This window comes from Muntiacus reevesi, chromosome 1, assembly GCF_963930625.1.
Source record: "Muntiacus reevesi chromosome 1, mMunRee1.1, whole genome shotgun sequence".
Classification (NCBI taxonomy): domain Eukaryota; kingdom Metazoa; phylum Chordata; class Mammalia; order Artiodactyla; family Cervidae; genus Muntiacus; species Muntiacus reevesi.
In genome coordinates this window covers 10895653-10910378 of record NC_089249.1, presented here as the reverse complement: position 1 = coordinate 10910378, position 14726 = coordinate 10895653, and the positions used below count along the sequence as shown (strand labels likewise).

The 14726-nt window shown below is 38.7% G+C and overlaps 1 protein-coding gene across 1 annotated transcript in view; it reads right to left on the bottom strand.

Annotated features, from left to right (window-relative positions):
- The window catches only part of ANO4 (anoctamin 4), a 215330-nt gene that overhangs the window by 180956 nt on the left and 19648 nt on the right, over nucleotides 1–14726 (bottom strand). Inside the window, exon 2 of the mRNA XM_065921006.1 lies at nucleotides 8478–8582. Within this exon, the coding sequence (XP_065777078.1) occupies nucleotides 8478–8582 (105 nt within the window). The remainder of the gene's footprint in view (nucleotides 1–8477; nucleotides 8583–14726) is intronic.

Genomic DNA, 14726 nt, shown 5'->3' with positions numbered 1-14726 from the left:
GAAGCCCTTTGCTCTCCTACTGCTGCCCATCAGAACTACTGTCTGGAAGCTATTAATAGTATGGGACTGATGTTACCTGAGTGCTCAAGGGAAATCAGTATGTCTCTGATTTTTGGAGGATGAGTGATATGAAGGTCCCATTATCGCCTGCCAGTATTTCAAGAGCTTCAGTCGAGATAAGAAATGCTGAAGTGTCAGAAAACGCTCAGCTAAGCATGTGATCAGTAAGAAGACTGCAGGACATGTAAAGACTCCACAGAAGAGAGGAGAAACATGTGTCCTTCATCAGAATTTCACCATGGTCACTGACAGATCCGCTTTAACTGCGACGTAAGTTTTAGGAGCAAAGTACAATCTCCTTTGGTAGGAACTTTCATTCTTTTAAAGAAAATAACCTCCAACTGTGAAGTTAACCAGTGTTTAGAAATCTATTCATTCAGTAAGTATTTATCGAAATCAACACTGTCCAGAAACTGGGGTTCAAGTCCTGGCGACAGGCAGGACCCCCGCCCGCCAAGAGCTCACGGTCCAGCCAAGGCAGAAGCAGGACCTCTCCCTCCTCTGGGACAGACGTGACAAAGCGCATCTTCATCCAAACAAGGTCACTTGTTAATACATCCCATCGCCTCCCTCATACATTGTTTCTCAAATTAAGAAATGTTTGATAATTATCTGCCCGGTTGAATTCTGTGATTAGGCTCATTAAATAAGAAAGAGAGCCAAATGTTCTGAGGAGTCAATTAAGAATGATGAGAGAGGGAGGAAGGGAGGGAATGAGAGAGACAAGGAGGGAGAGAAGAATGAAGGGAGCAGGAGGGAAAGGGGAGAGGGAGGGAGAAAAGAGAGAGAGGGAATGCAAAAATTCTATTCTAATCAAATATGGACCTGCACTGTACAGAGACTCAGAAGGGCCCTGTGAACAGGACTGGGCAGGTAACATGGGTTCTGGCATATGGACACCACATGTTTGGGAAGGCAACAAAGATACCCAAACGACTCTCTCTTGCAAAAAGCAGGTGCTTATCCTACAGAGACCCAGGAACTAAATAGCAAGGACTTACATTAAAAAACTAAACAAGGGCCAAGAAACTGAAATTGCCTGGGAGACCAAAAATCATCTACTGACTCTGAGTCAAGCAACAAAGGCAGCAGGGAGAAAGATTTCGGAGGGCTGGCTTGTTCTATTCTCCCAGAATGGAAGCAGATCAGAGAAGGCAAAGGACCAGGAAGGAGAGAGATCCTGACCTCCCTCATGTGATGGGAGGGCAAATTTGCCACAGTGGTACAGAATCTATCAAATATTTGCAATTATTTCAATTATTCTTTCAGTGAAAATCATTTTGTACATTAACTCAACTCTCTTGGGAAAAGAGACTGCAAACATATGGCAAGGGCTAAAACAAACAAATGAATTGCTGATCTTCTGCCACTTGCTCATTGAACCAACACTCAGCTCAGGGGCTGAAGGTATAAACATGACCAAGACATAAGGAGACAGCCTCATGCTTCCAGACAAGAGGATGAACTTGAGGAATCAATGCTACAAAGGCAATTGGAAAAACACAGCAAATGCTTATTTTAGACTGTGTTAGAAACAACCTAAAAGAGAGTAAGAAATAAATACCCAAAATATCAAATAGTTCAACTCATCGCTCTTTCAAAAAAAAAAAAACTCACCTTGGCATTATAGTTCAGGAGTACTTTAATCTTGGCACTTTCTGAGGCAGAGAAAATAAAGTGAAATTATAGGTCACTGAAGAAGACATGAAAGGGCTGTGTGCAGTATAATCTGAGTTTCTATATTTGCTCTGCAGAGTGTCAGTTCATTATACTATTGATATTTTTATCCAGAGTTCCAGATGATTATATCTGATACTCAGAATTCTGAAGGTATTATATACTGACCTCATAGCCTCATTAGAAAATTAAAAAAAGGACACCTCCAGGAATAATTTAGAATAATAAAAAAAATTGTTCATGTCTCAGTTTGAACACTGACCTGGCCGTTTTATAACCAGCTCATCTATACATCTAGAGTCCCTTTCAGATGAAGGCCCAAGATAGCTCCAAACTTGACACAAGGGCAAGCAAACAGGAGGTGCTCAATGCCCATTTTAAAATAAATAAAAGCTAGCTTAAGATTATATCAGTTGCCTTTTCCCCCTTATTCTAACTACCTCAGTGCCATTACTTGCAAGAATCTGTTTTTCTCTTGAATTCAGAGGTCAAATAGGAAGGAAGTGCGAAGGGACTATGATTTATTCAGAGCTGACTGTGTGTGAAGAATTGTGAGGTCTGTTTTCTCCCTCGATCTTCAGCACACCTTGCAGGACAGGTAGGTAGTAAGAGAAAGAAGCCAGGTTCAAAGATGCTAAGTACGCTCACGCAGCTCATAAGTGACAGGGATGAATTCCAACCCAGTTCTGACTCCCAAATGGAGGCTGTTTCCTGCCAGCTCTTTGTTTCTGTAGAAGGCATTCTACTCTTCTTAAACTCTGTTTGGTTTTCAAGAACAGGAAGTCATTTCACCAGCAAATCTTGTCACAATTTTAACACTGATCTGAATGAAGCTAGACTTCACAGCTGTAGCCCGACAAGTCGGACGCTTTTAAAAAATTTAACAAATAGATCAAACTAAATGCTTTTAAAAATCCAGGAAAACAGACAGCAGCACAGCACAGCTTTGAGCCACTGGAATTTTAAAAACCAAACATTGCTTTGCATTCATATGGCACTAGCAAGCCTAGGACCCTCTAGATGTTCATTACTCTTCAAACGAATTTGGTAACAGCCCTAAGGCAGAGGCTGCCTGGTGAACCAAGAAGAAGAGGCTCCAATTTAGAAAATTCAAAATAAATAATTGGAAAGGACATGAATCCTTCCTTAGCTGACTTTATTCCTTTCTAACAGGCCAGTGGTTTTCAAAGTGTGTTCCCTGGGACCCCAGGATTCTCTGGAGGAACTTCAGGGGCCATGGAAGGGGCAAAAAGGAAGCTGAGTGGGAAAGTCCTACACCTTTTACCCCCCACCAACTCCAAATAGCTCAGTTATCTGTCCTAAACACTGATAATATACGTAAAAATATATTAGGGACAAAATAAACAGATTCTACAGCTTTAAAAAGTTTGGATACCTCCACGAGTTTATTAGGCAACAATTAAATGAGTACGTTATCACTTCCCAAAACAAAAATTGGGATAAGAAAACTGGAGTCCTAATAGTTACAGATCTGAGAGCTGGCATTTTTTTTTTTCTGCCTGAAAAATTGACTTGAAAGACTTTAAGATTCACAATGTCTTTAAAAAACAACAACAATACAAGTAATGAGATTTTTTTAAAAATGTGTGGTTATTAAATTTTTTTCCATTGGCATTTCCTGGATTTGTAAAGATACCGTTTTTAAAACAGAGCATACACAGTAGCATGGGGTACCCACGGCACACTCTGTAATGGGGCCAAGATCATTACGTTGCTCCCAAGACAGCACATTTCTTACAAAGAGCTCTTCACACAGCTATTCCATTCTAAAGAACGGACAGACACTTTGGTCATTCGATAACAAGGCATCTAATGATGGCACCTCTTTTAACTCTGCAAATGCTAGTTAGAGAAGAACTGTGTACCTAATCCAAGCTTTGCTCAATAGCTGTGGTTCCCTTTTCACAACCAGAAACAGGGTCAGTAATGTTCTGCATTAAAAATCCTAAAGTCTACTGACCATAACTGCCCCTTCTCCGGAAAGAAGATGAGTTTTGGATTTAGACAAACCTGAGTTCAAACACTAGTCCTCCCACTTACTATTTGATTGGATTCTGTAACTTGTTCAAGCTTTAATTGAAGTGGGAATAATACAATGTACCGGAGAGAACTGTTGCAAGGAATGAAGACAAGGTGGCCACCAGTAAGTCCATAGAGCTTCCTGTGTGCCAAGCTCTAAGGGCTTTGCAGGTTGTCTATAACCACCTCCCTTTCACCGATATGGAAATTAGGGCAAAAAGAGTTTAAGACTAAACAAAATAACACACGTAGTTGCCTTACTTGATGTCTAATGCCTATCAGTTCCTTCCTCTCCCTCATCTTCCCCTTTGCAACAGCATAGCCATATGAATTAAAGATACAATGGTGAAGCAGGGTTCAAGAAAGCGGATGGAGGATGACTCACTGGATGTCACCGAGAAATGACTGTCTCCTCACCCACAGAGCAAGAGCATCACCCATTTGGGAAGAGCTTTATGACTGCATAGGGACACTGCATGCATAAAGGTCTTCCCTGGGAGCTCAGCTGTAAAGAATCTGCCTGTGATGCAGGAGACCCAGGGTTGGGAAGATCCACTGGAGAAGGCATAGGCTACCCACTGCGGTATTCTTGGGCTTCCCTGGTGGCTCAGCTGGGAAAGAATCCTCCTGCAATGTGGGAGACCTGGGTTCAGTCTGTTGGTTGGGAAGATCCCCTGGAGAAGGGAAAGGCTACCCACTGCAGTATTCTGGCCTGGAGAATTTCATGGACTGTATAGTCTGTGGGGTTGCAAAGAGTTCGACATGACTGAGTGACTTCCACTTCACTTCACAGCATAACAATCACCCAATAATCTTTAAAGCCTCCCAGTTCTCCTTCCAAACACTTTGCTATTTGCTCTGTTTCCCTCCCAAGTTGATTAGAATCTAATGGACTATATCACAATCAAGTCTGCCAGGGTATTAATGCCACTTAAGAGTCGCCAGAGCCTGTATAGTGTTGGTCTTCTATATCCACGGGTTTCCCATCTGAGAATTCAAAGAACCCGTCTACAGTGGATAGTTTCATTTCAGTCACTGCTGACATTCCCATGCCTCTCCCTCAGATATCTAGAACTGCACAAAGGTTCCAGAGGTTTTATAAATGGCAGAACATCTGCTGGGATGACTCAGGTCTCCATGCCACATTGGCTACTGCTGAGCTGACCCTGTGCGAGTCTACAAGGGAATTCATTCACCAAGGTGTTAATAAAATTTACTGAGCAAGGGGGAGGCAGAAGATGAGATAGTCAGATAACATCATCGACTCAGTGGACATGAGTTTGAGCCAACTCCAGGAGAGAGAGGGAAGGACAGAGGAGGCTGGGGTGCTGCAGTCCATGGGGTTGCAGAGAGTCGGACATGACTTAGCAACTGAACAGCAACACCCACACTCCACACTCTGCTCAAGGCACCGGGTATGTGACAAAGACATGAGACGAGAGACTCCTGCTTTCCCAGAGCCTCCAAATTCCCTGACCACTGAAGGATCTGTTCCTTCCTCAGGCTGGAGGCTCTCAGTCATGGCTGGCAGTTCAGATGGCCCACGTGCAGTCGCCCAAGGTACACAACACAGCATTCTCTCTCTTCCCACCCACCTGCAAGACGCCATGCTACCTCTGCAGGATACTCCAAGGGAGCTAGCTGGTCTTAGGAAATTCTCATCTCCTCTCTCTGTCTCTTCCCTCCCTTCCTCTCTCCTTCCCTCTCCTCCTACCTAGGCATCAAGCACTTAGAATCTCAGGCTTTCAGATACCAAAAGGCAGGAAATTTAGGTAACACAGAACTCTGTTGAAACAAAGGCACTCAATGGACTTGGCTGCTATGTTGGGATGGGGAGTGAATGGCGAGAGTAAAAAGGGAGGGAAAAACAACATCAATGAAAATATACACACTCAAACACAAATATCCCTTTACATTAGACCACCAAATATAAATGCTTTCCTACTACAAAGTAACTAGGTTGCCTTCATTTTGAATAAGATAAAATTTTTCCTGACTTGAACTGTGCACCAAAAAAGGTTCACCACTGCTTTAAAGTATTCTGCCTAGCACAGTGGCTGGCATATGACAGGTGAGACGGATACAAGGATGGATAAAATAAGTCTTTCCTTCCTTATAAGCCATACATCTGATATGAGGGAAGTTGGAAAACAACTTATGGATGGTTAGCTACTCAGACATCTTGTTTTGAACAGATGAAGCTATACTTAGGGCATAAGCAACAGGAAAAATTGCAAATGTATTTTACAGCATAGAAGCATGGTGAAGGAATTCTTGCATCAAGATGTAACACAAGAATAAAACTGTAAAAATCCAAAGTAGTTCATTTTTTCCTAATCATTATTATTTCACTTTTTATTTAGCACAATAAGGGCTGACACACAAGGAAATACTGACTCTATCATATATTAATCATATAGTCTCAGGATGTAAATTCACTTTTAAAATGAAGACAAGAGTGTCTACTATTACTTATGACCATTTTAATAAAGACAAGAGACAGTCAAAGGGGAGCAGTTACTGTGATGGCTGCTAAGACACTGAAGAAATATTTGAAACCTGAGGGTATGCACACGCGTGTGCACGCACACACACACACACACACTCACACAGTGTTCTAGCCCAATCTTGAAGATCACACAAATACGTCCAAAAAATCTGAAGAAACAGTGAAATCTTTCCATCATCCTGTTAGTCCCAATTAATATGTTTGTAGTAGACAGTGAGTTCTACTGATGTTCAAATCCTATATTTTTTACATTTTTTATATGTCAGTCTCTCAAAGATTTCTATAAATAATCATCTAAGGCACAGTCCCTTGAAGAACCACACTATGTGATTTTAGACTCAGAAATTTCAATGACCTGGTTAAACATATGAATTGTATTTGGAGTCTCTGGTTAGAGACTGAAGGTAGATAAATGGCCCAAATCTTTCTCACCAGAGATGCCCCAGACTGTGTGGGAAGCTTCCCAAACCTACTTAGCATAAAACTTTGCTTTTTAAACAAGAAAATAAAGATTAAATTCTCAAACACTGGAAGATTCTTAAACCTATAAAAATTGTGTTAAAATGAAATAATATTTCTTTTTCCTTATTTTTAAATTTAAATATTAAGTACTCACAAACTTATACTCTTCTGTACACAGAGGGATCACCATTCTGAACTATAAAATGGTTAACATCACACACAAGTGAGTTTTTACTAAGATGTGCTAGCAAAAAATACTATAAAAATGGCTTTATGAACACCTAGTTCACTTTGACAGACGCTCATTCAGCCCTAAGAAGTTCAAGTTCATCGCCTGCACTTGCACAGAAACCAGTGTTCATCATTTGTCAGAAAATAATCCTTTCAGCAATGTGCAATCTGTCATCTTTCAATCAAATGAAGTAATTACATAACTTTATAACTTTCCATGAAAAGTCAATTTCTCTCCAATGTCTACTAATTTGATTTTTATTCTCCTGGGGAAATTTTTTCTCTTTTATTCAGCAACTGAGTATGAAGGGATTCCCCATCCAGAACAAATACTTGGTCCTTTTAAGTTTTCATTAAAAGATTTCTCTTGGAAGTAGTCTCATCTTCCATTCCAGGCCCCTTTCCACCTCGGTGTTTACTGAACACATTTCTGAAAGAATTAAAGGAAGGTGGAGATCCTCCTTTCTAAGTTGGTCTCTACTATTTATCCTATTGACATTGGCACTGACCTTCTTCCATCCTAAGCTGTCCTTCTTGTGAAGTGGATATATTAATTATCTCATAAGATCAGGGGGTAATTTAATGACAAAAGAGGATAAACAGAATTAAAATGCTTAAAACTGTTCATAAGAAAATAGAGAAATAGAAATATAATTTAGAAATCTGTATTTCATTGCAGAGAAATGCAATGTCACAAAACTCAAAGTAGTAAAAATTGCAGATCTGAACCCTTCAAATCCAATATTAAATAACACTATTTGATATTGAAAGAGGAGCATAATTACCAAGAATTAGAACTCTGATAGTGAAATACAAATGCTAATGAGTTAGTTTGTGATACCACATCCCCCACCCTCAATGCCAAATCTGTAACTTGAGCAAATGCATTGATTATGATAAAGTTCTTGGTGAAAACTATATAACACAAAATAGAGGAAGAAAAGTACACCCTGATTAATCAAAATGCTTAGAAAAGAGGAATTTACTTCTTGGTCACAGCACTGCATCGATGACTTCATAGACCCATTTTGAAGAATAAATTCCTGATTCTGGTTTACTGCATCAACACACTTCCTACTACTGATACTTGAGCGAAGGAATATTATTCTGGTGTCTTAAAGAGTTTTCTTTGATTATGATTAATCAAGGAATCTAAAAAATTATAAGGCCCAGTGATTTGCTAAATATTATAGCAAATAATTATTTTGCTAAATTATTATAGCAAATATTATAGCATACTAAGATTTTATAATCCCTCTACAATTTTCCCACCAGGTTTCATCAAAGACCCCACTACTATGCAGCTCCGTTTCACAAATCACACTGGCATTTCACTAATCATCTCTTCTGGTCTCAAAATTATTTTACACAGTATCTCTTTTAAGACATGATTTTATTTTAAAGCTTGGCATCTAAGGTTTCTAGTTTTATTACCCCTCCCAAGTATTATAATCGTTTCTCCTTTCACGGTGAATTTAAAATTTGGAGTGAAACTTACTTTCTTGTATTGCATTAAGAATCTCTGAAAAGTCCACATCACTCCTTGGCCCGTCAGGTAGTATTTGCATATCCAGCTGGTAGCTTTGCAAATCCACACCTCCTTCTAGAGAAACGAAAGATATTCTTGGAGTTTGCACTGGTTATCAGACAGTCCAGCATCAGGGTCCCAAGGAGAAATAACGTCAAAATCTAAATGAACAGCCAACAGCCAGCTGGTTTGCCAATGGATCCTCCCACTTGGACAAATGACTTTTTAAAAATGAGCAACATTATCAGCCATTTGCCTCTTATGGGACCAAAAAAGTTTAATTGTATTTCCAAGGCAAAAATAAGGCAATTACTTTATTAAAATGCCACCTACTTCATAGAATTCATGGATGATTTCTAGGTGGGGAATATAGCATGCTGACCTCCACCCAAGGACACTTAAAATTATTCTCAGCTTCTACATGGTTAAAACAGAACATTCCTCACTAACACTTTGTGAGACCATTTTCCTTAAAATGATAGTAATTTATCCAAAAGACAGGATTCAATATTCCTGATATCACAGAAAAAAGGTATCAATTTTTTCACAGTTGGACTTACCCTATTATCATTTACTTTTCAATTATACCAGAATATTATGATTTGTTCTATGAAGTAGTTAAGGCTCTTGAACTAGGTTTGCCAGATGTATTTTTGGTGTGTTCTAAAGAAAGCAGTTTTTTTATGTTGCTCTGCACACCTATAGGTCCCTGAAGGAAGTCAAAGAAACCAAGATATCAAAAAGTAGTTTTATTGTTAACAATAATAAACCTCTAAATACTTCTTAAAATAAACGGTAAGAATTGGATGAGTCTGGAAGGGCTAAACATTAGTGCTAAAATAAACAGAGCCTGATAAACAGAATGGGGCACACTCTAGCTTCCAAAATTTTTGTAGAAATAATTCTTTCATAAGTCCAGTAATTAGTCTTAGCTTTGAATTAAAACTTTAATTATATCCCTAAAACTCAAAAAGAATAAGACACAGTTACTATCTTATAACAATATTCATTCTGGGAGGGAAATGGACACAAGTAACTATAAAAGGCTTCCCTGGTGGCTCAGACGGTAAAGAATAGCCCTGGAAAGCAGGAGACCCAGGTTCAGTCCCTGGGTTGGGAAGATCCCTGGAGAAGGAAATGGCAACCCACTCCAGTATTTGTGCCTGGAGAATTCCATGGACAGAGGGCCCTGGTGGGCTACAGTCCACGGGGTTGCAAAGAGTCAGACACGACTGAGCAGCTAACTATAATAGAAAGGCGAGTTTTGGGAGAGCAGGAACTTCTGTCTGCATGCTGTAATCCATCACTTAGAGCAGTGTCTATCACAACTAAAGTAGATGGAACGAATTAACAAGGTTATGTGGTACTTATGAAACAAAGGCCACAAACCAGCATTCACGTTCTTACTCAGGAAACACTGAATCTCTCTAGACCTTAGTTTCTCATTGATGAAACAGGGGTGATAGTAACAGTTGAATGGAACAGCAATGAAGACTAAATGAGGTAAAGCATGAAGAGCTCTTAGTTGTCACACAACACTCAGTAAATGGAAGCCATTACTCTTTTCTTTTTAGAATTTTATTTATAAGTTTATTTTTGGCCGTGCTGGGTCTTCAATGCTATGTGGACTTTCCTGCATTGGCCACTACTCTTACCATCCATTATGTTTATTAAAGCAACTACAGGTTTATTAAACTATAGATTTATTAAAGCAACTACAGGTAGTTCTTATAGGTTTCTACAGGAACTACCTAGCTATTGAGGAATGAGAAGGAATCCATAAGTCAATTTGGCACCAGCATGCATTTAAGTGATAGTCCAGCAATGCTGACATAGTGGTGAATTTTTAAGTGTGAGCGAGCAGTTGCCTCATTACAAAGTCTGAAGTTATCTGTGAGATTAAGCTTCTCGATAGAAAAAACAAAGATGTCTTCCTGCTGGTCTAGAATTTGAATGCACTATCTGCTTCCTTCCCTCCCATGGTCAGCTACCTTGAATGGGGAGGAAAAAATTCTGATGCTTTTCAACCTCTGCTTAGGCTAATCACTGTGCTCAATAACCAGAGACCCAAAGACCTCACAATGACATCGACAGAAAGAAAAAAAAAAAAAAGAATATTCAATACTACTTTTCAGCCAGGCTCTGTGCCACTTACTTTATCATCTCACTTAGTTTTAACTCTAACCTTGAAAAGGAGATGCAGTAAGAAATAATAATTTACCCAAAAATGTTACTAAGTTGTAAAAACATAATACCAACCATGCTCTTAACTAGTCTTTAAAAGTACTCATATCCAAGCAGTCACAAATACAGGTTGCTAGAAATAAGAACATTTACCACTTTTTATTGGATTCCAATAGTTCAGGATATACCAATATTCAGGACTCTGGGCCAGGACCAAAGTCATCACATAACCTAAGAAGCAAATGACTTGTAAAAGTAGACTGATAAACAGAAACCCAATTTATTTACTTGGTATCTGTCAGAGGAGTTCAGGAACGCATCAAGTAGTAGTTGTGACTATTAAATAAATTAAATAATTATAATTTTTCATAACTAAAATTCCATAATTTTTAATAAATTTTTGTTAGAGGACAGGTAGGAGCATAGGAAGTCACAAAAGAAGCAACATAAAAAGGCATTCAGATCAAAGTCTGTCTTTAAAGAATATTAAAAACATGGGAAAAAAAGTGAAAAAAGTAGATACAAGCATACAGATAAATACATAGATGTCTCAAGCATACTAAAAACCATACTTTTTTATCTGATTAGAAAAAGGAAGAAATACTCCATTGGGTATAGAAGCTCTCTGAGCTGTGAAATGATGGGTATTTTTTGTTTTATTCATTATCTTTCCTATGTTTTTCACAATAAGCAGCATATTTTAGTTTCAAAGTTATTTAAAATTCAGATTGTGGCAGCAGAGGATATTCAGCATTTAAAATTCAGAATTCAAGACAAACTATGGATGTTAAACCATTAAGGGACTAATTTAATAAGAGATTTTCTAAATAGTACAATTCTTAACCTCTGTTAAGTCAAATAGCTCTAAATTAAAAGATGCAACACTCCCTTCATAGTAAACATTAGGATTGCATTTAGAATCCCTAAAAATACAAAGCCTTTTTATTCCTTTGCTCTCAAAGAAATACAAAATACACTTTCTTAAAATATAATGCTGTGGAATTTCTGGCAGTAAGTCACTCACTAAAGTCTAAGATGATGCAATAGGGAATGCTGTAAAATAAGAACTTTTGTAACCTTTCCTAAATGGAGAGTGATCACTGTACAAGGATATTTTCAAATGAATCCTTCAAGGTGACAATCTTCATCTTCAGCAGGTACTGCCCAAGTGAAACAGACGGGAATAACTTCAATATACAGGAAGTTGTGTGTCTACTTTGGACTTCTGATATTTAATTATTTATTGTAAATCCTGTAGCACTGGTGGATTTCTAAAAGTTGAGAACTGGACTCCTTCCCATGGTCATGGATGTCTCTGACTTTGAGTCCAAACACAAAACTCTGAGAAAACCAGGCAAGAGGGTGAAGGTGTTTGCAGTTCCAAACTGAAGGACTCAGTAACTGACATCTAACTAAGTCAATCCCAAGAAAAGTAAACACGTTACCTTCTAGAGGGAAGCTAAAAAGTTACCCTGAAGTTGTGGAGAACCTACTAAACAAATTCTAAAAATCAAAAGTAGCTACAAAATTCATGTGATCTTCAAGCTTGTCTTTATCTTTCCTCACATTGAATTGACAGGAGTGATTATATTCAAATCTTAACTGTGATCTGTAGTATGAGTGAGGTGGAAAGCAATTTCAACTAAAGCAACCTTGATAACACATTTAATAAAACATCTTCAGCTGAGGAAACATCTTAAAAACTCATTTTAGATTTGTACCTAGCTTATGGGGAATTCGGAGAAGGCAATGGCACCCCACTCCAGTACTCTTGCCTGGAAAATCCCATGGACGGAGGAGCCTGCTGGGCTGCAGTTCATGGGGTCGCTAAGAGTTGGACACAACTGAGCGACTTCACTTTCATTTTTCACTTTCCTGCACTGGAGAAGGAAATGGCAACCCACTCCAGTGTCTTGCCTAGAGAATCCCAGGGACGGGGGAGCCTGGTGGGCTGCAGTCCATGGGGTTGGACAGAGTTGGACACGACTGAAGTGACTTAGCAGCAGCAGCAGCAGTTTGGGGAATTTAGCTAAATTCTTATATGCTAAAGGAACTCCCCCTCAAAGCTTCAAATATGAGCTTCTCAATTAGCAAGTATATTGATGCCTCTCCCTTCCCATTCCTGTCTATAGAAATTCCATCCACTTTTAGGACCCATCCTGAATGTTCTATGTCTCACGCCATTTCCTGATCCTAACAAGTAAATACCATTTCCCACTCACTAAACCCATGCAGTTATCTATACTTTATCTTTTTTACAGTACATGTTTTCCATAAAAAATTAGGTAAAGTATGTAGCACCACGCAGACATAGACAAATCTTTGTTCCTAGGCCTCCCCGTCTGGATTTCCTCCTCATTTCTAGCACCTCTGACTGCACTGTGACATGATGGAGGCTTGGCACCAACTGCATCCACCTTTCATCTCCTACAGGACTCAAGACAAGGCCTTGAACACATTAGTTGCTCAGTTAATGCTCTTTTACTACAATTTCACATGACTAGCAACAGCAGTAGATATAGACTAAGAAAATGTCCCAGTTTCCCTTTCTTGTCCACAACATTAACACCTCTTGATAGTCATCTATAGATGACTATGAAAGGCATATTCTAAATCATACATTTGCTCTTTTCAGTAAAATCTTTTAAATTTTTGTCAAATAATAAAGAAAACCTTCAAATACCAAACGGCTTAGAATGAAAATTAACAATAGACAATGCTATCCTTTTCTCAATCCCAATCCTATTCCCCAAGTCCAATCTCTTTTAAGAGTTTCTGTTTTTACTTCCTTTGGACCTCTCCATGGGTGTACTTGTTTCTTGATCAATTTTATACAGTTGACCCTAGAATTGCACAAGTACACTTATATGGCAATATTTTTTAAGAGTAAATACTACAAAACATAACAGTGGTTAAGTGGGATAGAAGTTTGAATCCATAGATGTGAAGGAATCTCAGATTGGGAGGTACAGTTATAAATTAATTATACACAGATTAACCACCACCACAACCCCATTATTTAAGGGTCAACTGCTGGTTACATAGTTTTCTGCTATGACAAAGACAATATAACTTATATTACTGCTGCTATCCCTTGCCCCCACCCACCTGTTTACAAGTTATAATACTTTATCACCTGTGTTTACTGGCTTTAAATAAATTACTTAAAATTCAACTTCTTTGTTCAATCAAATAGAGGTGATCTTATATTTGCAACAAACACAAGGTGATATAAAAAGCATATTCTTCTGAACACTGGAAACTCTAGATTTACATGTGGGGTATTCCACTGGTTCTGGAAAAACTTTCCATCTGTTTTTCTTCATTTATAGTGCTTACCAAATTCTATTTAGTGTACTATAAGCGAAAACACCTTCAAGAGGTGAAGAAGATGCTTCATTCATGCTATTGTAAAAAGACATACAAATTCCACTCTTTCATTATTAGTGTTGCTTAACTATAAATCTAGTGATACTGCAAGATCATTCTTTTACAGAAAAAAGCTAGGTTTTGTGTTATTTGAAATACACATATTGATTCATCCACATTCGTCACTGTAAAAGCTAAATATGTTTCCTCTAATGATTAACACGGAGTAGTTTTAAGGACCCAACTCTGGACTAAATCATGAATGGAGAACATTAAGCTAACAGCGGGTGGATGTTTCTCAGGCCTAAAATGGAAATAATAATTCCATTGCTTCAGTTAGTAATGGCTGACCTTCAGCAAAATTACCTCTATGTTTCCCAGGATTGGCAAGACAGTGATCTCCTGAGTTATAAAAAATGCCTGTGCTAAGAGGGCCTAGAAACCAGAGCTGCAAAGCTCCAAATGGCAGGAATGATTTGTGCAGAAGTCTAGGCAGGGCTCCATGGGGGTCTTCCAATCTCCTAGAGGCTGAGGTCTGTTGCTATGACAACAGGGACTCTTGCAGAGGAAGGGAAGAGAGAAACTCAGGATTAGGAGGGGTTATAGAATAGAAACCATGCCACTTTCAAAATCACTATAATGTTGCTTACTCTCTTAACTTGCACA